At 38.9% G+C, this 26,144-nt stretch overlaps 1 protein-coding gene across 1 annotated transcript; it reads right to left on the bottom strand.

The window, feature by feature from the left end:
- Window positions 1-3,293: 3,293 nt before the first annotated feature.
- Window positions 3,294-25,691, bottom strand: BTNL2 (butyrophilin like 2). Its single transcript, XM_078155689.1, is given in 9 exon segments — window positions 3,294-3,817; window positions 5,095-5,121; window positions 7,363-7,389; window positions 8,443-8,463; window positions 12,176-12,556; window positions 17,179-17,526; window positions 22,710-22,730; window positions 23,587-23,868; window positions 25,341-25,691. Coding segments are annotated over 9 exon segments (1,971 nt in total). The 5' UTR covers window positions 25,681-25,691.
- Between the last annotated feature and the right edge of the window lie 453 nt (window positions 25,692-26,144).

Below are 26,144 nucleotides of genomic sequence, written 5' to 3' on the forward strand. Positions count from 1 at the left end.
CTTTAAGCAGAGGGCTATTTAGAGATCAAGGAACAAAATTTGGCTGTCTTTAGAAGTATCAGACCATGATGAAATTCCCTACTGGGACAAGCCTGTCATATACATTGTCATTCTAGAGTCCACTGGTCAGAGTCTCTTCTCCTCTGGGCAGTTATAGAGACATGCTCACTCTTCACCTCTCCATTTCTACAGATTTGCTTTAGGCAGAGAAAAAAATGGAGAAAACTCAACATGATTAAATTCATTATACATTAATGTGCCTGCTACATATGCTAGCCCAGAGCTAAGTGCTGGGGACACGTACAAAAAAACTGAAATGGTGCCTGTCCTCAATGAACTTCTGCAGTGCATCATGCATAAGAGACAGAAGGAGTGAGAAACAGACACAAACTAAAACAAAATCACTTATCTGTGGAGATGGTGAAGGGAGAGAGAAACCTTCTGAAGAATGAGCTTATGAGCTTTTTCCTAATGTTATCAAAGCTAACATTAGCCCCGCAGAACCAGCAAAAGATGAATGATTCCTGCCTTCTATATTTAGGGCACATCCCTTTAAAGCTTCTGTTTCCCCTGTGATCAATTGTTCTGTGGGGCCCAAAGAAGCCCTGCAGTGATATCTCACCCAACCCCACTGATCTACTTGTCCATAAGAAAATGTATATGGGAAGTTGCTTTTTTTTTCTTTTTGTCTTCCAATTTAAACAATGGTGTGGACATCAGTTTGATCAGGAATACAGGCATACCTCAGAAATTGGGCTGGTTTGTGGGTTTGGTTCCTGACTACTGCAATAAAACGAATATTGAAATAAAGTAAGTATCACAATTTTTTTGTTTCCCAGTGCATATAAAAGTTATGGGTAATTAGGTGGCACAGTAGACAGAGTACTGGGCCTGGAGTCAGGAAGACTCATCTTCCTGAGTTCAAATCTGGCCTCAGACACTTACTAATTCAGACACTTAACCCTCTTTGCCTCAGTTCTTTATCTGTATAATGATCTGGAGAAGGAAACGGTAAAACCACTCCAGTATCTTTGCCAAGAAAACTCCAAATGGGGTCACAAAGATTCAGAGAAGTAGAGGAGCCAACAAGGATAGGAAATAGAAGATAGACACAAAATAAAGTAAACATCAGAAGTAGCATTTATTAGGAAAAAAAAATAGGGGTAGTAATCATGCAGTATATGTCAGCCATATTAATATTGTTTTAGACTATTTAAAAACTTGACAGTATAAGGTTAGAATATTGCTGTGGTGTAGGAAATGATGAGTTGGTAGACTTGGAAAAATATGGAAAGACTTCAACTCATGAAGGAAGATGTTTTCCAGCCTCAGAGAAATAGAGGACAAACAAGTATAATAGGGTCTTATATAGACGCATATGAATGTATATGTCTATATGTGAGTATGATTATAGATATCTAAGTATTTGCACGTGTATGTAAGTGTATGTATATATATATGTATAGGTATATACACATATATGTGTGTGTGCGTGTATATGTATATATATTTAAATATCTATTTAGATGTGTATGCATCTATGTATACATATATAAGTATGTTTTAGATGTGTATATGTATGTATACATGTATGTGTATGTGTATGTAAATATATCCTTACTTAACAATAGCCGGGGGGCCAGGGAGAGGAAGTGGGAAAAAAAGAACAAACTAAAAAGTGCACAGCAGAGAACAAAAGAAAACTTACAAGGAAATAAAGAAAGCTCTGAACACAATGTATAGTATTCATCATATACACTTTCTTGAAATGGAAATTTTTTGCTGTATATTTTGAATCCTCTCTTATGTTCTGCTGCGCACATGGCAATACTTTTTTTCTTTTCTTATTTTGTATCTAAGATTTTGTGTTTAAGTTTATAATGTGTTTCTTTTTCTTTTCTTATCGTGTATTTCAGTTTTAGAAATAAAAGAAGAAAACCATAAGATCATACATGCTCTCAGTTTCCTCCATTGGGAAGTAGAACTCATTGGTATACATGGGTTCATTAAGAGTTTTAATAACCTATGGATCAATGCTATCAAATACCAAAAAATGTCAGAAAATCAAATCAAAAGAAATGAAGGATACTGAGCACTTAAACTTTGAGGGCCAACTCAACTTTGTCATGTGTGCAACCACAGCCTTTGATCCAGCAATACCAGTACTAGGTCTGTATCCCAAAGGGAGCATAAAAAATGGAAAAGGATCCACATGTACAAAAATATTTATAGTAGCTCTTTTTCTGGCGGCAGAAAATTGAAAATTGAAGGGATGAGCATCAATTAGGGAATGACTGAATACCATTGTGCTATAAGAAATGATGAGCAGGTAGATTTCAGAAAAACCTGGAAAGATTTATATGAACTGATGCTGAGTGAAGTGAGCAGAACCAGGAGGACATTGTACACAGTAACAGCAACACTGTGAGATGATTAGTCATGATAGCCTTGGCTCTTCTCAGCAATACAATGATCCAAGACAATTCCAAAAGACTGGTGATGGAAAATGTTAACCACATCCAGAGAAAGAACTATAGAGTTTGGATACAGACAGAAGCATATTATTTTCACCTTTTTTGTTGTTTTTGTTTTCTCTTTCTTGTTTTTCTCTATTGTTCTGATTCTTCTTTCACAATATGACTGATATGAAAATATGTTTAACATGATTGTACATGTATAACCTGTATCAGATTACTTGCTGTTTGGGGGAAGGAAAATGGGAAGGAAGGAGGGAGAAAAATTTGGAACTCAAAATTTTACAAAAGTGAATGTTGAAAGGAAAAAATAAAATACTATTAAGGAAAAAAAATGATTAATGGGCCTGATTCTAGATGATCTCTAAGGTGTCTTTCTCTTCAAAGTCCTGGAATCCTATACTCTTATAATTAAGAGGAGTAAGCAGAGAGAGAAGCCCCCTGAGACAAAACTTTGTCTTATTTTTCCTGACAGAGAAAGAACCCAAAGGAAGATTTCCTTTCTTCTGGCATCATACCTTGCATGGAAAGGAAGGAAGAAACAGGCTGATGGAGAAATAACCTAAAAGAATTAACTTTTAAAGCATTGCAAAAACCAATTGAATTTTATTTTGTAACATGAGACAGTCAGAAACAAAATTGGAGGGGGAAAGTGGTACCCAATTAGACACAGAAGAATTGACAGGGAACAAGGATGGAACTTGGTCTAAGGATTTAAGCATGCACACACACACACACACACACACACACACACACACACACACACACACCCCTTCCAGAACCAGAGGGAAGGCAGGTAGGTAGAGATAGGAAATTTCTCTAAGGCTCTGGACAGACAGTCACAGGAGCTTGGTCACATGACCAAAGCCTAATGTAAGGGCAGAGGGCCCCACAAAAGAACTCTGAAGTAAAATTTTAGATATGGGATCCATCATTCATATTGTAGAATGAGACATCTCCAAAATCATAGTCTACGAAAATGGCCACTTTGTGAGGGATCTGTCTCAAGGAGAGGCAAGTTGGAGGGTAAGAGAGGGCCCAATATTTGTCATTAGATAGCCTGAGAGCCCAGAAGCCATTCTCAGAGGACACTGTGATCTCTCCTTTCCTTTTCACATCCTCTCTGCAAACACCCAACTCCTAGTCACCTCTGTTTCCAACCTCTACTTCCCAGTAATGTCTCCCTGAGGTGATTTTCTCTTGGCCCAGAACACAAGGCAGAGAGTCAAATCTCTTAGCAGTGTCAAGGAAATTCTGAGGACGTCCTCCCCGGATAACACGTCTCCATTCCTCAGACAAAATAAGTTCTGGATGTGCTGTGTCTGGATCTAGAGTCACATGCACTGCAAAAAAGAGCTATGAGGTTAATGCTGGATCAGTCCTGTGATAGATGATTAATTGGACCCTTATTTTGTTGGAATCCCATTTTATTCCAATCAGCATTAGTCAGTTTTATATGATTTCATAGGGCTAGAGATTACAAGCTCTGATATTAGGCCTCAGAGGTATAAACTGCAGATTGTAAGTTCACTTGCTTAATCATAAGAAGCCAACTAGAGGACCTCTACCCTTGTTTTTCCTTGTTATGGTGACCAAGCCCAGTGTGGTGGAAATGACTCAATTACATGGAAAGCCCCCAACCTATTTTTGTTGCCCCTCCATCTGTTGTCATCTCTCCACTGCCCAGCATGGGGAGATGACCATGAGCACTTGACCAACAAATGGGCCTGGTTGCCAGCCTGCAGTCTGCATTTCTACCATTCCATGGATGTGCTCATCAGGACCTCCTGATAAGTCAAGATACGTATGTTAGGGTCTGCTCATTGGCCTGTTGGTCAACCAATGGGATTCTGTATTTTGTGTTGAACCTCCTGGAGGGTCAAGATCAAGTTCTACCAACCAATGAGATTCTGTATTTTTGGTCTGTTTGACCTATGTTGTCTGGGTATCAAGCACTGTAAAACCAAGTTCCTGGAGGAAGGGAACAGCTCATGTTGTGAGGAAGATCTGAGGTCCACTTCATTATAATGGACCATGGACCTTTTAATAAAGTACCATTGGCTCAGAGCTCTGCCTCAGTGGTTTTTCTTGCAGACTGAACAATTTTAAATGCAACAGACCCAATGATGTAGGGGACAAGGAGGCCCAGGGGGCTTGCAAGGTGTCACTGAGATATGCTTGATTCTAAGGAGGGGTACGGAGCCAGATCAGTCTGGAGAATTTCTGGTGATTCTCAAGGATAGTTGCCTAATTCAACTTGACCTCAACAATCACAGAGATATGACTTAGACAGATTAGTGAAGTTTTAAGAGACAGGACAAGGATCTTGGGCAATTGTGATGATCATCAGGTCTCTGGCTGCTCTTCCTTTATTGACATCCTTATGGAATTTGGTACACCTGTTCTTACCCTCCCCAAAGAGCTACCTTCTTATCTCCTAGGGTTAGAAGTCTGGAAAAATGTATTGAGGAAGTGCCCTCTTTCCTCCCCCATTCTCTCCTATCTTTGGAAGTCTCTCTATTTATTTCAAAATAAGAACATCCTCTCCTAATCTACTCCCCTCCACTTATCAACAAAGCAACTGGGATTGAGACTTAAAAGGAAAACTCAAGTTACTTACCTGCCTGGAACTGTTCTTTCCTCCAGTCTGAAAAGAAACAGCACAAATATGCAATGAGAAGAGTCTCACAACATACCTTCTGAGGGGTTCATGGATTTGCTCAGCTTCTATTTTCATGATCTTTTCCTAAAGGGTAGTGTTCCCAAGAAAGCTCTCTGAAAATACCCTGAATGAAGATCTTTCTCTCTCCCTACTGCTCTGTTCTTATAAGATTTCCCTCTAGTTTGGGAAAATTGTGAGGAGAAGAGCATCTTCTGTAAACTGTCCTCATAGGAAACCATATATCTATTACTCAACATGGTCTGAGTGTGATGGAAAAGAATAAAGGCCCAGATTTGGGAGGGAGGGAGAGGAAAGGGATTTTTTTTAACTAGGCAATGGGGTTAAGTGACTTGCCCAGGGTCACACAGCTAGTAACTGTCAAGTATCTGAGGTCAGATTTGAACTCAGGTCCTCCTGACTCCAAGGCCAGAGCTCTATCCACTGCACCACCTAGCTGCCCCGCAGAGTGATCTTTATCAGCTCTCTTTCTTCAATACTTTCTCAGGGCTTACTCCATTTTCTGTATGTGCTGTTTATCCAAGTCTTTGGTTTATTCAATTCCTATTTCCTTTTACCACACCGTACTACCACCATCACCCCCATCACTATCTTTTCCTTCCCATATCCTTCCATATCCTTCTCCTCCAAGATTCAGCTCAAGAATTCTCTCCTCATAGAGCCCCCCAATTGGAAGGCAGCTCAGAAGTCATCTTGTCCTCTACTTGAGCAATGATCCCTTCTACAATATCATGGACAGGTTGTTGTCTAACTTCAGCTTGAAGACTGTTACCTATGGAGAATTCTCTACTTCTGTAGCTAGTTCATTCTGCTTTGGAGTAGCTCTAATTGTTAGCCAGCACCTCCTTATTCTTCCAGCCACCACCCTTTGCTCTTAGCCCCATCGTCCTGGGTCAAACAAAACAAAACTAATCTTTCTTCCTCATAACAGACAAATACTTGATGACTGAGATCATGTCCCTCTAAGTCTATTCCTCTCTAGTTCCTTTAACTATTCTTCACATGGTAAGGATTCCTGTGTTCTCACCATCAATGATCATTTTCCTCTGAATGTGCCCAGCTTGTCTATGTTCATTCTAAAGTGTGGTGCCCTACAAATGAGAGTAATGTTCCAGGCTATGATTAAGGAAGAGGAGTAATAATAATAACTCTTCTCCTCTTCTCAACCTCCTATGGCACCCTACCCTCCTCCTATCAAAACATTCAGATATTTTCCTTATCTCCTCCTTCCTTAGAGTCTCAGATCAAGAGGTGGCCCTTCTGGCCAAGGCAAACTATTTGGGAAGTGTCCGTGATCCTATATCCTTCCGACTCCTCCAGCAAATTGTTCCCATTATTATCCCTACCCTTTTTTATCTTCAGCCTTCCCAATCTACTGATTCCTTCCATGCAAGCTAAAAATACCCACATCTCCCCATCTTTAAGAAACTCTCATTTGATCTTACCATTCCTACCAGCCGGAATCTCACAACTCTCCTGCTGTTTGTGACTCAATTCCTCTTCATCTACATCTACAGTTGGAGCCTCTACTTCCTCTCCTCTCACTCTCTTCAAAACCCTTTGAAATATGGGAAAGGGAAAAGGGTAGAAGCATTTATATAGTGCATACTATATGCCAGGCACTGTGCTAAGCACTTTTACAAATATTATCTCTGTTAATCCTCACAACTCTGCAACATTCATACTGTTATTATCCCCATTTTACACTTGACGAAATTGAGGCAAACAGGATAAGTAGCTTGCCTAAGGTCACACAGCTAGTAAGTATCTGAAATCAGGTTTTCACCCAGGTCTTCCTGGCTCCAGGACCAGTGCTCTTTCTACTTTGCCACCTAGCTGCCTCATATGACTTCCAACCTCATCATTCAACTGAAATTGCCTTCTCCAAAGTTATCAGTGTCCTCTTAATTATCAAATCTAAAGACCTTTTCTTATTCATGACATCCCTCATATATTTGCACTTCCTTTCACTCAGATGCCCACAACCCTAATTCAGTGTTCAGACTCTTACAATAGCTTTTAAATAGTCTCCCTAGCTCTAATCTCTTTCAGCTCTATTCTCTATTCAGCTGCCAAGGTGATTTTTCTAAAGCCATGTCATTCACCTGCTCTCCCTGTTACCACCACAATGCTCTCTGAAGCCATATAGAATAAGTCTTATCCCAGTGTTGATGAGGACAGACAAGAGAGAATAACAGCATCACTTACCAGCATAGAGGTGGGCCTTTCTCCAGTCTGATGAAGAAACAGACAAGCACAAAGGAAAAATTATTTGGGATAGAGAGAAAGGTTTTTCATCAGTGTCCTGACAGATGTGAATGGGAGGAAGGGAAAACCAAATTTCTGAAGCCTAGATATTGTCTTATTAGTGTCACATACATTTTAATGACTGACTTTTTTTTTAAACTCTGTGGCCTAACCTGGATTTACCTCTCACTATAACTTTCCCCCATGTGCAGAGGTGACAACAGAGAGCCATCTGGGACTCCTAGAAATACCCTAGGAATGTGGGTTCTTGTTTATCTCATCTAAACCCCTCATTTTACAGATGAGGAAACTGAGAACCAGAGAAGATGAGCAATTTCCTCAAGGCCAGAGATGAGCTGAAGCCAACTCATACCAGCCTTAAGAGTAGATTGTTAAATTTTTAGTGTGAGCATTTGTACTTCAGAAATCAGCAAAAATCAAAGTTTGGTTTATTGCTTATTGCACAGGCCTAAGAAAGTGATAGAAAAATGTTAATAATGCACATTAAACTTTTTTTAAAATGTCTTTTTTTTGTACTTTTTTTCTGGAGAACTAGCAGTTAAACTTTTAGTAGCATACTTCTGATTAGAACCGAAATCCCCTGACTGAAAACACAAGACTATTTCCCTTTTACCACATTGCCTTGGTAAGAAATAACCTTAAGAGATCTAACCTTCCCCTTAGGCTCTTCATCTTCAATCCCATAGGAATAATATTTATTTTCCTTTCTCTGGGAATAAAGAGAAAACATAAGGGTCACTCACCTGCCTGGTACAGAGCCTTTCTTCTCTCTAAAAAAGAACACACAGAAAGAGAGAGACATATACACGTTAGACAAAGCCAGAAACCACTTATCAGAGAAGGGTCATAAAAGCAGAGTCAGATTTTTTTTGGTGAGGCACTTGGGGTTAAGTGACTTGCCAGAGTCACACACTAAGGAGTATTAAGTATCTGAAGCCAGATTTGAACTCAGATCCTCCTGACTTCAGGGCTGGCACTCTATGCACCAGAGTCAAATTTAAAAGAAAAAATGAAACTTACCAGTTTCTTCCTGGAGAGCAACTGAAAAAGAAATGAAAAGAAGTTCATACTCTAAGGAACACTGAAAATTAAGAGATTATTAATTCTTCTAATCACCCTAGTTGGTTCTATCCTTCACATCCCTGTTCCCTCATCATTCCACTGAAAGTATCCTCTTCAAAGTTACCAATGCTCTTCTTATTGCCAAGTCTAATGGTTTTCCCTCAGTCCTCATTCTCCTTGAACTCTCTGCAGCTATTAACAATATCACTGCCCCTTTTCTCCTTGATCCTCTCTTCTCTCTACAATTTTGGGACACCATTCTCTCCTAGTTTTCCTCCTACCTGTCTGACTGATCCTTCTCTGTCTCTTTTGCTAGATCCTCCTCCAGATCATGCCCTCTAAATGAGGTGTCCTTCACAGTTCTGTCTTGGACCCTCTTCTCTTCTCCCTCTATACTACCTCACTTGATGATTCCATCAGTACCCCTAGATTTAATTACCATCTCTACGCTGATCATTCTCTCTCTTTTTTTTTCTTGGCTAGGCAATGGGGTTAAGTGACTTGCCCAAGGTCACACAACTAGTAAGTGTTGTGTCTGAGGCTGGATTTGAACTCAGGTGGCTGCCCCAAGTTGATGATTTTCAACTCTATTTGTCTTGCCCTAATCTCTCTGCTGATCTCCAATCTTGCATCTCCCACTTCCTTTCAGACATTGCAAATTAGCTGTCCAGTAGACATCTTAAACTCAATATTGTTCAAAGGTGAATTCATTATATTTCTCCCTAAACTCCCCCCTCCCATCACCTCCTAACTTCCCTGTTACTGTAGAGGGCAACATCCTCCTCCCAGTGCCTCAGACTTGAAACCTAGGTGTCTCTCAACCCCCCACTATCTCTAACTCCTCATATTCAAAACCTGTCAATTCCTCCTTTGCAGCATCTCTCAAATGGCCCCCCTTCTGCATCAGTCCTCTGATATTGCCACCACTGCAGTGCAGGCTCTCTCGTTGTATATTTAAACTATAGCAATAGCCTGCTTGGGGTCTGTCTGCCACAAGTCTCTTCTCACTCCAACCCATCCTACATTCATTCAGCCATCAAAGTGATTTTCCTAAAGCATGAGTCTGACCATGTCATACAACACCTCCCTTCCAGCCCATTCAATCAACTCCAGGATCAAACACAAAATCCTCTGTTTGATGTTCAAAGCCCTTCATAGCCCAGGCCCCTTCCAACTTTCCAGTCTTCTTACACCTCACTCCCCACTACATGTTCTTTGATCCAGTGACATTGGACACCTTGCTGCTCCTTGAACAAGATGCTCCATCTCTCAGCTCCAGGAATTTTCTCTGGCTCTCCCTCATTGCTAGAATGCTCTCCCTCCTCATCTCCACCTCCTAGATCCCCTGGCTTCCTTTAGGTCTTGACTAAAATCCCCCTGCTATAGGAAGCCTTTCCTAGCTCTTCTTAATTCTAGTGCCTTCCCTTTCTTTAATTATTTCTGTTTATCCTATGGATATATTTGTATATATTTGTTTACTTGTTGATTCCTCCATTAGGTTGGAAGGTCCTTGAGGGAAGAAACTGTCTTTTTCCTCTTTTTGTATCCCCAGCATTTAGCACAGTGCCTGGCACATAATATGTGTTTAATAAAAGTTTATTGACTGACTGAACAACTGACACTTCCATTCTGAAAAGTCTTTACAGCTCTGGTTCTAGGGCTCACGAAGATTCAGTTAAATAAATTATAAGTGAAATGAGACATGAGGGGGAGAAAAAATGGAAGACAAAGACAAGAAATAGTGTAGCCAGGGTCATCATGCATCAACTCAACTACTCTTTCAGCTCACTCACTCACCCTCGTTTTCAGAGACTTGGCCTGTTCTGAGAAAGGGGAGAGAGAGATAAGAACCAGGGAAGTTTAAGGACTTCTAACTCCTGGCCTAGCTCTCTCTAGATAGGAATCCTTTCCTTGCCTGCAGCCATACCAGGAAAGGCAGAGCCCCCAGGCTCTGAGATCTTTTGTAGGTCCAGGAAAAGGAATGGAAGTAGATGGAGACCCTCAGGGCCAGCTATTACCCACCCAGAAAGCCAGGGCAGTTTAACTAGGCCTCTTCCTACTGTTGGATGGGCCTCAGGGTCAAGGTCAAGGTCAAGAACAAGTCTAAGGTAAAGTTTAAAATGGGGGGTGAGGATTGGTAGATTTTTTTCTGAACATTTGAAAAAAATCTTACCTAATATTGAGATTTTAATCTGTCCACCAGGATACACCTTCGCTTGAGGTCTCTTAGACCCCTGATACACTTCCAGACCATTCTTTTAAAAAAAATTTTTTAAAGGGAAGTGATTCCATGTTTTCCCCATGTGGGGAACTTACTATAGAACTTGTCTACAAAGGGGCAATGTTTATGACAATCACAGTACCAGTCAGAGTACCAATAAGAGTTTTTATGCTGATAATCCTCATGGAGGGCCCTGCAGAGGGACAAAGCAACTGACTACCTGGGTATTCCTGGGCGAGTATCTACTGCAGGTCACTACCCAGTACCCCAGATTCTAGGTAAGATCCCCAGGAAGGCCAGATTCATCTCAGCTCTGACTTCCTCAGTGGCTCACAGGCCACAGGTCCCAAACAGGAGAATGGGCACCAGGATGCAGCCCTATTTCCTGGGATAAGGGTAAAGGGAACAAGAGAAGAGAAAAAGGCAGGCCATCCATTGATCCACTAAGCCATGATCCTTTCCTTCCTTTCCTTCCTTTCCTTCCTGTCTTATTCATTCATAGTCATTTATCCTCAATTTCGTGCCTGGCCTGTGCCGGGAAAGGAGAGGGGCAAAAAAGAAACAAACAAGTCAGGAGCTTTCCAAATTTAGGCCTAGATGTCTCTGGGAGGAAATTTTTCCTGCCTCCAGGTAGGCCTGGAAAGCAGAGAAGCAAAGCAGAGCCCCAAGTCTCTGGGAGATCTCCCTAGGACAAGCTAAATAAATGAATACTGGTAGAGATTCTCTACTCCAGAGGTCAATAATTCCATTGATTCTTCCAAGGGCTGGCCCTCCTTTTCCCCTTGATGAGATTATGTCACTTATCATCCTTCACTCATATGTCTCAAAAAAAAAATCCTATATATATCTTGTGGCACAACCTTCTTTGTCATGTTACGTGTGTCCTGGTATTGTCTTCTTGACTAGATTTTCTTTTTCCTTAACAAATTTAGAGGGCCTAAACGAGTCATTTTTTTCTTAACTTGAAATTTCTTCTCTTTACCAAGAACTTCTTCTTTTGGAGTAAAAGATTGTCCCTTTTTACCCAGGGACTTTGTCTCTTTCTTCAATGACCTTCTCTCTGTTTTCAAGGACTCCCTCTCTTTGGCCAAGAATTCTCTCTCTTTAACCAATGACTCTTTGTCTGTATCCAAGGATTCTTTCTCTGTATCCAAGGATTCTCTCTCTGTACATGAGTCTATTTCTTTAGACAATGACTCTCTTTCCTTGACCAGGTTTTCACTCTTTCCCCAGTACTCTGAGTCTTTTCCTGAGTTTTTCTGCTCTTCTTGTCTACTTGCATAGTTCTCTTTATTCAATGACTCTCTGTTAGTATCCAAGGATTCCCTCTCTATAGCCAAGGATTGTCTCTCTTTATCCAATGATTCTCTGTCCATATGCAAAGATTCCCTCCCTTTAGCCAAGAATTCTCTGTCTGTATTCAAGGATTCCCTGTCTTTAGCCAAGAATTCTCTCTCTTTGGCCAATGACTCTTTGTCTGTATCCAAGGATTCCTTCTCTTTAAGAATTCATTTTCTTTAGCCAAGGATTCTCTCTCTTTAGCCAATGATTCTCTGTCCATATGTAAAAATTCCCTCTCCTTAGCCAAGAATTCTCTGTCTGTATTCAAGGATTCCCTGTCTTTAGCCAAGACTTCTCTCTCTTTGGCCAATGACTCTTTGTCTGTATCCAGGGATTCCTTCTCTTTAACCAAGAATTCATTTTCTTTAGCCAAGGATTCTCTGTCCATATGCAAAGATTCCCTCTCCTTAGCCAAGAATTCTCTGTCTGTATCCAAGGATTCCCTTTCTTTAGCCAAGAATTGTCTCTCTTTGGCCAATGACTCTTTGTCTATACCCAAGGATTCCTTCTCTTAAGTCAAGAAATCATTTTCTTTAGCCAAGGATTCTCTCTCTTTATTCAAATATTCTCTCTTAGTAACCAAGGATTCTCTCTCTTTATACAAGGAGTCTATTACTTTAGTCAGTGACTCTCTCTCCTTGGCTAGGTATTCACTTTTTCCCCAGTACTCTGAGTCTTTTCCTGAGTCTCTCTTCTCTTCTCGTCCATTTGCATAGTTCTCTTTATTCAATGACGCTCTAATTACTTGGTTTTGCTCCCAGTCTGAGGTCTCTCTTTGACAACATTCTCTTTGGCATACGTGCTGGTTTCCAGTGTCTTCTCCCTCTTTTTTCTGACAATTAATTTCTTTATTTATGATGAAACAAATGAAAAGAGCCACACATACCCAAAGCCCAGCTGCTGATATTCTGGTCTTTGTAACTAAAAAATAAAAAATAAATTCATTCAGAAATTCAAGGATATATACAAAATGTCTTTCTGTTTCAGAGTATTTTTCTCTGGAACCCCACAGCATATCCAACCCAGCTGTAAGCCCAGATTCACCCCTTAGCTTATAGGCTCCATTGGCCTAAAGTAGAGATGCCTGCTGCTTGTTCCAGGGAGACATCTGGTCTTCTCAATCCTTTCCACCTCTTTAGAATTGGGACAGATTAATAACCAGCTTTTCTGCTCATGAGCTTTGTTTATTTTTCGCATTTTACCTGAAAGGCCTTATATACATTTCCCACCTCTTTGCATCTTAATTACCTGTCAATCACCTATAGCAAGTGTCACTCAGAGACACACAGGTAATCATTGTAAACAAAATGTTCATGGGAGCAGTTTTATGTAGCAATACACAGAGGAATACAGCCCATCTCCCAATTGAAAGCACTCATTCAAGAATTGTGTGTGAGGGGCACAGACAACAAAGAGCATAAGGGTTCAAAGAATTGAACTGGACTTTAAAGGACTTGGATAAGTGAGTAAATGGAAGGGATTCCAAACGGAGAAAATTTGTAAGGAAAGACAGAGAGGAGTCTGTGGTATTTCATACTTATCTATAGAGAAGAAATCAGTTTAGTTGGAGCAGAGGGTGTATGTAGGGAATATTGGAAGCTAAAATTGGAGAGTTAAATTAGGGCTATATAATGGATGGCTTTGAATGTCAGGCTCAAGAATTGAAAATTTATTCAACACTTTCCTAGGAAATGTTGCAATTTCAAACTGAAGCAGAGAAGGGGTTATGAATCACATTGGATCTGGGCTACCATTAAGGTATTGGTGAATCTCAATATAGCCACTGCTTTAAATGAAACTGAGAATCACCAACTACCAAACCAAACATCTGAATTTATATTTTCATCTCCAGTGTGGCTTCTCCACACACACTTTCCAAGAAATGGGACCAAAAATGGTCATCTCCTGAGGTTTGAATATGGCATACTTTCACTACTGTTTCCCTCCAGAATGACTTCCTTCATTAATGCTGTCCTCCCCACTATTTTCCCCACCTTTGCTCTCATGCCCCTTCAGCATCATCATGATATATGAACAAGAAAGGTAGAAATAGGGGCAGAATCTTGTTATTTTCATGCACTTTGTGTTCTTCTTAGAAAAGTCCTCCATGGCATGAAATCTGCTACTAGCCTGACAAGGATAGGTTGAGCAGGTCCATCAACACTGGATTCAATTTTTGTCATAGCTACAGATAAAGAAATTGTTAGAGGGACTATTCAATTAGCTAAGTGAGGGAAAGGAGAGAAATAGGTACAGTACAGAAAGGGGGTTATGAATCAATCCCAACAACTCCTCTGGGCTTTATGGGCTGAGGGCAGATTGACAATATACCTAGGTGTTCTCTGATGTAAGCGGTGCATATGAGCTGTCTCACACACAGGAAAAAGTGACACAAAGAAGGAAGAGCAAACACCTCCACGGATCCCACAGGAAGTAGAAAAAGAAGACAGCAAACTGTGTGACAATCACCAGACTCCTGAGATCAAAGATAATGGGAACAGCAAACCCTGCGAGAGCAGCAGATATGACCAAGGTCCTACTTCCCCTCATGCTGGGAGTATGAAGGTGATACAGGATAACTAGGAGTGGGAAAGGGAAGAACACCTTTCGTAAGTATGTAATAGTTAACATTTATTTAGCACTTTGTTCCCACGTATACTGTAATTTATCTTTGTAACAATTTTACATGTAAGAATTTATCTTTGTAACAATACAGTAGGTAATGCACAATTTTAATGGTAAAGAAACTGAGTCTTAGAAGGTTTAAGTGATGTGTTCAATGTAAAAGCTAATACATGGTAGACCCAGGAATCAAAGTCTTCTGGCTCCCAAATCCCTGATATTGATCTCAGACTAAAGGAGTGGAAAGTTTTGGCTACATATCTGGGGATCTTTCTCACAATATTCGTCCTGGTTTCCTAAGTCTAAAAAAATCACTCTCAGGAAAATATCCTGAAATTTTCACAGAAACATATACAACAGTAAGGGTAGACATGAATATGACCCATGTTACCTCCCAAACTTTTTGCTTCCCAGCCCCACTCTATTATACTCTCTATCCATATTTCCCATCTTTCTCTCTCTTCCTTGAACAGCCAGGAATAGGTACCCATTCCTAGGACATAGCTGTGTGTGTGAAATTGGAATATTTGGAGAGGTGGGCTGAGAGAGTCTTAGAACTCACTTAGCCAGGTAATTCATGTAAAACCAACCTATGGAGAGCAGAGATGGAGTGAAAAGGACTTTCTTTCCTCTTTTCTAGAAGTTAGAGAGGTTGATTCCTCTTCAGAACACACCTATCATCTCTTAAATCCAGTTCATACACAAGTCAAAACATCACCCCACGTCATTGGTCTTCTTTGAGAATGAAGGAGAAACAACAAATAATCTCCTCCCATTGGGTTTGGCTTTGAGTGTTATTTTCTCTTGCTATTTCCTTCTATGGAACCTAGGTGGTTCAGTGGATAGAGAACTAGAAGATTTCCTAACCTGGAGTCAAGAAGACTTGAATTCAACTCTGACCTCAAACACATACTAACTGTGTGACCCCAGGAAAGTCACTTAAACCTCTGTCTGCCTCAGTTTCCACAACTGTAAAATTGAGGTCATAATAGCACTTCTAAAGTGCTTAGCATAATGCTTCACACATAATATATGCTAAATAAATCCTTGTCCCCCCCTTCCCTTCTTTCCCATCCCCACTTTTCTCCCCCTAGAGAGGTTGGAGATTCTTGCTCCAGACACCTAAATTCAACTAACACCCGACCTTAAATGAGCTCATTTAATTTAATTTCAATAAGCCTAGGACAAAGGAAAATCCTACATCCAGTTTAAACTCTAGCTGTTAAAAAAGTTTTATACATTTATACAAATTAGTAATAAAATTTTTTAACTACAGCTCTTGAGCCCCAAGCCAAGATGAAACCTTGGCTGTCAAGACAGAGGTGCATATCCCTATTTCTGAACAGCCCTTAATCTTGCCTTCCATTAGTTTATAAACTGAGCAGTAGAAGCTTCATACCCATGAATCCAGAACATGTGGAGCTGGTAAAACAGACAATGGCCTGCCCCAGGAGTCCCTACATTTCAGATGCCCAGTAGGAGGATGTAGTATAAAAGACTCTCCAGGCCCAATAGGCAACCTCTACATGGAAGTGACTACCACTAAGAACAGCCTCATTTCTTTTTACCTTAATTCCAGACCTAGTACCACCTCAATGCACAACTAGATAAATCCCTGGTATCACATTATTTGTTCCTCTTATTCCATTCTCTATCATAGTCAAATTTGGACTTCTCTGCAGAGACCCACTTTCTTCAGTTTTGTACATAAGAGAACATCTGCCCAAGCCCAACTGACCTCAGCATGTAAAATTTTGCAGAGAATAAAGTATCTTGTGTATACACACACACACACACACACACACACACATACACACAGGAGATGGCACATGTTTTTGCAATAGATTTTTAGTTTTCCTTCATTGATCTGTCTCTTTTTTTAACATATGTTCTCTTTTTTAATGTTTTTTTCTCCATTTAGTCTTTAACTAAGTTGTGAGTACAAAAATAGAAAATAAATAAGTAAATAGAGAATTAATAAACAGAATAAATAGAGAATAGAGAAATGTGAGAAGAAGCAATACAAAGACTGAAGATTTCTCATCAGAGGATTCTAGTAGATGGACTTCTGAATCTTTAATTAATGTAGAAAAATTATATTAGAAATCTAATTCCTAATATCCTCAGTCTTGCTTTTTCTGTTTCACGATGTCAGAATTAATGTCATCCTCTAATCCATCCACTGAATCACCAAGACACCTCTGCTCTATGTTTATTTACTCTAGTCAACAAAGTTTGAAAAAATAAATTTGTCTTTACCCCTCCCTGTTAACTGGAGATTCTGATTTCCAGCTGCAATTACATAAAGTCAATAATAAACATTAAGAATAGATGGAAGAAATTGAAAACTTAAGAGTTAGCCCCCAAATCTATCAAATTTATGTGAAAGCATGACAATGAGGAATCTATAGATGCAAAAATACTCCACGTTGTAATCTACAGATTAGTAATACTCTTTGATATGAAATGCTATCCAATTTATTATATAAAAATACAAACCAATAACTTACCTACTACTTTTATTTTCAACATTGCTCTTTGAAACACTTGGTTTTTCTCAAAATAGCACTGGTACTGACCACCATCAGAAACTCTGATATTTCTGATTTTCAAAGTAACACTCCCATCAGTGATAGTGTCCTTTGTAAATACTGTTCTTCTTCTGTATTCTGCCATCTGTTCCTCTTTCTGATCCTTTCCATCCCAATACATGTAGACAGTTTCAGAGAACTGAGATCGGATCCAGCCCACCTCCATGTGCTGAGCGTTCATTTCAGGGAAGAGGTGACATGGTAACAAGACATCTTCACCCAGACTGGTGATAATGGAGTGGGCAGGTCCAATCACTTTTCTCAGAGCTGTTTAAGAAAGTAGAAAACAAAAGCTCAAACTAGAGTTAGCAAGTTAAAGAGTAAGGCAGATTTGCTATGGAAGAAATAATAATAATAATGATACAAACTGAGCTTTATAATAACTAATATTCATATAGCATTTTAAAGTTTGTGAAGTACTATACTTATCTCTTTTAATCCTCACAACAACCCTATGAGGTAAATGCTATTGTTATCTCCACTTTACAGATGAGAAAACTGAGGCTCAGAGAGGTTAAGTGACTTGACCAAGGTCATACAGTTAATAAATGTCCGAGTTGGGATTTAAACTCAGGCTTTCCTGACCCCAAGTCCAGCACTCTTCCCTACTGCCCTTCCCCCTTCCCCAGCTATTGTAGCTATTAAATACATTACATTACAGCCGTGTCTAGAATTCTCTCTTTGCTCTTGATTTTCTTGAACATTTATCTCCACTACCACCTTCTGGGGGCCCTTCCTTGTCTCTCCAGCTGTCACTGTGTTTCCCTCCCCAGTTACCTTGTATCTGCTTCGTACATGTCTTACATGTACCTATATGTATATGTATGACTGTCCTCCCCATTTGATGTTAAGCTTCTTGGGAACAGTGAGGTTTCACTTTTGGTTTTGTACATACAGCACTTAGGACAGTGCCCAGCACAAAGAAGTCAAATAATAAATGTTTGTTAACTGGGTGGATTGATTGATAATCTCATTTCATACTCGTAACAACCTGGGAAGGCTGGTAGTATAAGTACTACTATCCCTATTTCCCGGGTGAGAAAATTGAACTTCAAAACCTTTGGAGAAACCATGTCAATAAACTCACCTAATGGTGTAACTTACCATCCCTGTGCCTTCTAGGACAGAGCACCCTTTCATTGCCACCATTGCCTTACATGTTGTTTTCCCCTATTAAGACTAGAACTCCTTGAAAGCAGGAACTGACTGACTTTTGTATTTGTATTTACAATGCTTAGCTGAGTTCTTGATGCATAGTAAATACTTAACAAGTGCTTTTCAGGCATTCATCCTGCAGCTTCCCTAAAGTCTCATGAAACTAGAGGACCTGGGACTTGAATTCAAGTCTTCTGACTCCAAATTCAGCACTTTTTTCTTCATGCCCCACATTAAATGTAGCATTTCTTTCCCTCAAAAGCATATAGAATATATCTCTGATAAAGGCCTCATTTCTAAAATACATAGAGAACCGAGTTAAGTTTATAAGAATATAAGTCATTCTCCAATTGATAAATGGTCAAAGGACATGAACAAGCAGTTTTTAGATGAAGAAATTGAAGCTATCTATAATCATATGAAAAAATACTCTAAATCACTATTGATTAGAGAAATGCAAATCAAAACAACTCTGAGGTACCACATTCACACCTATCAGATTGGCCAACATGACAAAACAGGAAAATAATTAATGCTGGAGAAGATGTGGGGAAAATTGGAACAGTAATGCACTGTTGGTGGAGTTGTGAACTGATCCAACCATTCTGGAGAGCAATTTAGAACTATGCCCAAAGGGCTGCAAAAATGTGCATACACTTTGACCCAGCAATAGCACTTCTAGGTCTGTATCCCAAAGAGATCAAACAAATGGGAAAAGCACCCACATGCACAAAAATATTTAAAACAGCTCTTTTTGTGGTGGCCAAGAATTGGAAATTGAAGGGATGCTCATCAGTTGGGAAATGGCTGAGCAAGTTGTGGTATATGAATGTAATGGAATACTATTGTGGTATAAGAAATGATGAGCAGGCAGATTTCAGAGAAACCTGGAAAGACTGACATGAACTGATGCCGAGTGAAGTGAGCAGAACCAGGAGAACACTGTACACAGTAAGAGCCACAATGTGCAATGACTAAGATTGACAGACTCATCTCCTCTCAGCAATGCAAAGATCCAAGACAACTCCAAAGGTCTCATGATGGAAAATGCTGTCCCCATCTAGAAAAAGAACTGTGGAGTCTGAATGCAGGTAGAAGCACATTCCTTGATACCTCTTTGTTTGTTTGCTTCTTCTTTCTTGTGGTTTCTCCCACTAGTTCTAATGCCTCCTTACATTATGACTAATGTGAAAATAAGCTCAATATGAATGTATATGTGGAATCTATATCAGATTGTATGCCATCTTGGGGTGAGGGGAGGGGAAAGATGGGGAGAAAATTTGGAACTCAAAATCTTATGGAAGTGAATGTTAAAAAAAAAGGATATAGAATAAAGTCTCAAAGGGACAGAGAAAAAAACCTACTTCTTTCCTCTTGGAAACAAAGGTGTATCAGGAACAAAGCCTAATAAAATACCTGACATGCTGTCAACATGCAAATCATCATGAGGACTACTAGTTGATATATTATTAGAAGTGTTAGCTATAGCAATAAGACAGGAAAAAGAAATTGAGGGAATAAGCAAAAGAATAAAAGGAAATGAAAGTGTAGTTTTTACATATGATATGATGATTTATTTAGAAAATCTTAAAGAATCAATTAAAAATTAATTGGAACAATAAATTCAGTATAGGATACAAAATAGGCCCACATAAATCATCAACTTTTCTGTATACTACCAACAAAGAAGGGGCAGAGGAATAAAAAGAGAAATTCTATTTTTAAAAAACCACAGTATATATAAAATACTTTGAATTTTACCTATACACAGGAACTACAGGAATACAATTACCAAATACTTTATGGAAATAAAGACATAGCTAAATAATGGAGAAATAGTAGTTGCCCATAGGTAGGCAAAGTCAAGACCATAAAAATGACACTACTATCTAAATTAAATTATGTTTTCAATGCCATACCCATCAAAACGGCCAAAGGATTACTTTATAAAGCCAGGAAACATAATAACAAAAGTCGTCTGAAGGAAAAAAGTTCAAATAAGAGAAGTAATTTTTTTAATGGGAAAGGAGCCTACAAGCACAGATAGTAAACTATACGACAGATAATCTCAAAGCTATGGTACCAGTTCTTTGAAAAAAACTGAAAAATTAGTCAGTAGAATAGATTGGGTAAACAACACATAGAAGCAAATGAACACACTGGTATAGTGATCAATCATCCCAAACACTACAGCTACAGATTTAGGACTCACTATTTGACAAAACTATTAGGAAAACTGGAAAGTAGTATGGCAGAAATTAGATTTAGGCTGACAACTCATATTACATATCAAGATAAGATCCAAATGCATGCATGATTTAGATATGAAAGGTCACATCATAAAAGAGGAAGGAAGAAATGACCTTTCAGATTTATGAATGGAGGAAGAATTTGTGACCAAACAAGGGATAGACAGGATCAAAGAAGATAAAATGGACAATTATGATTATATGAAATTTTAAATTTTTTGTGCAAGCAAAACCAATACATCTAAGATTAGAAGGGAAATAGTCAATTGGGTAGGTGGGGAGCCTTTGCAATAAGTTTCTCTATGAAAGATCTCATATAATAATGACAATAATAGATATCATTTATATAGTACTTTAAGGTTCAAAAAGCACTTTAGAGAGATTATCTCATTTGATCCTCACAACAACCCTGTAAAGTAAATAGCATTATTATCTCCATTTTGCAGAAGAGGAAATTGAAGCAAAAAGAAGTTAAGTGACTTGCCCAGGGTCACACAGCTAGTGTCTGAGATAGTGTTTGAGCTAAGGTGTTCCTGACTCCAAGTATCTCTATCTGACTCTATCCAGTATACCAACTACCTGATATAACTTTTCTAAGGTATACAAGGAGTTAATTCAAATTTATAAGACTGAGAGCCATTCTCTAATTGATAAATAATCAAATGATATGAACAGAAATTTTCCAAAGGAAGAAATCTAAGCTATCAATAGTCATCTTTAAAAAATATTCCAGATTACTTATCAATAGAAAAATATAAATTAAAGCAACTGAAGATTCATCTCACACACATCAGATTAGAAAAGGGAAATGACAAAAAGTTGGAAGGATTGTAAGGGGGAAAAGGAGGACATTAATATAATATTGGTGGGGCTATGAATTGGTCTAACTATTCTGTTAAGCACTTTGGTACTATGCCCAAAAAAGGTATTAAACTCTGTATACTGTTTAACCCAGGCTTATACTGCAATGAGATAAAGGAAAAAAGAGGAAGAGAACTGCTCTGCCCAAAAATAATTTAGCAGCTTTTTGTTGTGGCAGACAAGAGACAACTATAGAGGTGCCCAACAATTGCAGAATGGCTGAACAAATGATGGCATACAAATATAGTGGAACACTTGTGCCTGAAATAAACAAGGAAAGAGATAGTTTCAAAGAAAACTGGGAAAACTTGCATGAACTGATACAGACAAAAGTGAATTGAACCAAAAGAATAATTTACACAAGGACAACATCTTAAAAATGTTGAGAAAATATCTGTTCATTAAAGCGACCAAATACAGTTCTAGAGGGCTGATGATGAAGCACGCTTCCTATATCCTGAAAGAAAGCTGATGGACACAAGACATGAAATTAGATGTACATTTTTGGACATGGCTAGCTTGGGGATTTGTTTGCTTGACTATACTTATTTATTAGAAAAAATTGTATTTGTTTTCTTCTTTTTCTTTTCAATGTGACTTACAGGGAGAGAAAATAAATACCTATTAATGTTTTAAATTTAATTTTTAAACAGAGAAAAGCAAAAAAAAAGTGAGTCACCTATAACATCATACTTGGTCAGGCATTTAGAATGTGAAAAAAATAATAAATTCAATTAATAATTATTCATTGAGTTACTATTATGTGCTCACTGAGTTATCAGGATACAAACTATGTATGGGGTACTCTCAAAACAGGGAGTTTTTGTTTCCCCCTTGGCCTCTCTCTGGGAGAACCAGGATTCCAGAGTTCCTTTGGTCATTATGACAATATCTGAGATTCTTTGCCCCATCACCCTTCTACCCAAGAAGAAGAGGCAATAGTGAATGAATTTCAGATTTTAAGAAAAGGCAATAAGAATGTTAGGAGTATGGGAGGGAAGGGGTAAACTTTAATAAACCTTGAACTAAGTGTTAAAGGAAATGGAGTCAAAAGACTTAAAATCCTAAGAAGACTACAGGCTCCTCTAAATGAGAAATGGGAATGGTGGAAATAAAATTAATTACTTGAATATATCAGAAGAGACAAAGTGTTATTTATTTTCTTGAGGTGGAAAAATAACTTACCAAGTTCTTCATCAAGCTTTTCTGCAAAACAAAAAATAGACGTAACCTCATCAGTTAAAACCCACAATTAACATTTGTAGAAATAATAGATGACAGTGAAAATAATTATCTTTTTAAATATAATTTACAAATGATATTAAAGAACCATACTAACAATAATTATGGACTCCAATACATGCTTACATTGCTAGTCATGGCTCCTCTCTAAACCACAAAGCCTAGGCAGGAGTGGAGAACCTGCCACCTCAAGGCCACATGTGGCCTTCTAAGTCCTCAAGTCCAGCCCTTTGACTGAATCCAAACTTCACAGAACAAATTGTTTGCATTCAGTCAAAGGGTCACACTTAAGGACCTAGAGGGCCACATGTGGCCTGGAGGCCAAAGGTTCCCCACCATGGTCTAGAGTATAAATTCACACACTCACTCTCTCTCTCTCTCTCTCTCTCTCTCTCTCTCTCTCTCTTTCTCTCTCTCTCTCTCTCCCCCTCTCTTGGTTTTTTGTGAGGCAATTGGGGTTACTTGCCCAGACTCACACAGCTAGTGAGTATTGTGTGTCTGAGGCCGAATTTAAACTTAGGTCCTCCTGATTCCAGGGTGGTGCACTGCACCACCTAGCTGCCCCTAAAGTATAAATTCTAAAGGAAAGAGAAGTAAACCATTTTCTCTCTCAACCAAATTAAAATGCATATACAGAATTGGCACTTTTTTAATAGTAGGAACTTAACTTCCTCACAACCCCATTAATTCCTTGCTATTTCCCCCTCAGAGTGAATGTTCTCTCCCTAAGGGATCCAAGTCTCTGATGAGATTTCAGATAGCTCTCTTCTTAGCCACCACTTACAGCCACAATAACCCCTTTGCCATTCTGTTCACTAACCTGGGATATAAATGAAGGACACCTTCTCTTCATCAAGGATGGGATTATAGATGGAACAGGATACATTTTTCACAGAACTGTTTTCTCTAATCACAAGGGACATCTCCACATGAAATAGCCCATCAATGACCATGATCTGAATCTTTGAGGGAAGTGGTTCATCTCCCCCAACATATCTCCACTTTGCCTGGGGTTCTGGGAACCACCCCCTTGAGATGCACACCAATTGGATCCTTTTTTCCACAGGCCCCTCCATTCTAATATGAGGGGCAGTGCCAAGACCTGGGGAAAAAAAGCAATGAAGTTGAGTTCTAGAGGTTCTAAAATAATTGTCCCTCATGTCTTCTATCCTCTCCCTCCCCAATTCCCTGGGCTTTTCAGTTCAGTTTGTAAGGTCACTGACCAATAAGCGCCAGTAGAAAGGAAAGAAAAATGAAATACACCAGAGCTCGGGAGTCAGGCAAGAATAATTCTCCCCTAAGAGAGGATAAGAGAGGAAAGAGACCAGGATTTTCCAAGCATCAGGGCTTTGGTTGGATTCCTGCCCTTCTGTCCCTTGGGGTACTTCTCTGTTCCCAAACTAAGACTGAAAAAACTGCTAGATCACTCAGGGAAGACTTAGTGACAAGGACTTCACACATTTAGAAGTAGAAATATGTTGATGAGAATAGACTCTGATAACTTGAAATTCACTCTAAAAGAAGTTTATGCTATTGGTGAGTTTTATTGGTCTACATTAATTCAGTTAAGATAGGATTGTCCCTGGGTCCTTAGATTAGATCTAAAATCCCTATCTCAGAGAAAGGATTCAGGAACAAAACCATCTTAACAGGGTAAACATCTTCTCCAAATTCCTCATTTTACAAAGAAGAAAGTTGGAACCTGTAAAGGTTAAGTTACTTGCACAAATTATATAGCTGCATTGCATTTTCATTCAGGTTCTGAAACAGAAGATTGTAACCATGTTTTAGACTGTTGTGATCTTCATTTAAGAACAAGGATTTATTGAAATTAGTTATTTTATATTTTCCCTAAGAGTATGCAGTGTATTATTAAGTTCTGGGAAATTTCTGGTAGAATAATTAGAAAGGTTTATAACTTTTGTCATTTTCTGGTACGTGCAATAAATAAGGTAACAGAAATTAAGGAATACAAGTGTAATATTGAATTAAATGAGCCTACATTTAACTTAGAGCTTAGTTATTGCCTTGGTTGTTGATATGCTTTATAATTAAAATTTCTTTATGAAGATAAAAAACTCATAGAGCTAGTTAGTGAAGCCAAGCCAATCACCTCCCCCTCTACAGAGTTTTTAAAGAAGTTGTGCACTTCTTATATTTTCTTAGAATTATTTGGATGTTTTAATCACCTCTGTTAGAATGTAAGTTCCATGAGGGCAAGCATCATGTTTTATTTATAAATAGTTGTATCAACCACAGGACTGGAGATATTCCCTTGCACATAATGGGCATTTAATAAATGTTGAATGGTATTGGGTAGAATTAAATCTAATTCAATTCAACATTTTTCAGACAAAAAATATTAGCAAAAAGTGAAAAGAAATAGGAAGGAACTAGAAACTGAACCACTGCTATTTCTGACAAAACCACAGAGTAGGACTTATGGACAAAAAATTGGTAACTGAGATATTGATAAATGAAATTACTTCCTCTACTTGCCCACTCAGTGGGGGCAAAATACTCCAGTTTTTTTTAACCATTGGAAATTTAAAAAGACAAAACCCAGAAACTCACTTGTTACAATCACCTCTGATTTGGCTTCTCTATATTCATGGTTTTCCTGAAATTGGCACCAGTATTGTCCATTGTCGGATAGCCTGACACTGTGGATTCGCAGGGTCACATTCCCCTGAGCAATAGTGTCCTTCACAAGCTCAGTCCTTCCTCTGTACTCCACTGCTTGCTCGTCATCTCGAGCCTTCCCATCCTGGTACATGTAGACAGCATCAGAGAAGTGAGATCGGAACCAACTCACTTCCATGCGCTCAGCACTCATTTTCGGGGAGAGGTGACAAGGTAACAGAACATCTTCACTCAGCTTAACAACGATAGACTCAGCAGGTCCTATCACCATGAACTACTCTATTTGGTGCAGCAGAAAGCAAGGGAGAATCAGAGAGGAGTTGGTAACGGGGTGTCATGCATATGAATCTATAGCAAAAAGATAAACCCACCATCATGGTCTTTTCCAGTGATTATCTGGAACAGAATGTGAACAGAGACCACTATAGACTGCCAAATGAATAGACCCCCAGGGAAATATTAAAAAGTAAAGAAAATATGAAAGATAAGGTCAAAAGTAACTGGAATCCTCACTCTGTCAATGATATATTATGAAGCCTGACCAAAAGCAGGCCCAAGAAAGCACATCAAAAATGCACTCAGTGGACAACAGGACACTGAAGTTATCAAGACATTGTGATGGTGATTTCATTAAACAAAATGTAGAAATCAGAAAGCAAAATCTATTTTTTTTTAAAAAAAGTCATTGGAGAACAATCCATAGTCTTCCCTGATCACACTGGTTATCATTAGTCT

This window comes from Phascolarctos cinereus, unplaced genomic scaffold (genome assembly GCF_003287225.1).
Source record: "Phascolarctos cinereus isolate Bilbo 61053 unplaced genomic scaffold, phaCin_HiC Scaffold_5;HRSCAF=322, whole genome shotgun sequence".
Classification (NCBI taxonomy): domain Eukaryota; kingdom Metazoa; phylum Chordata; class Mammalia; order Diprotodontia; family Phascolarctidae; genus Phascolarctos; species Phascolarctos cinereus.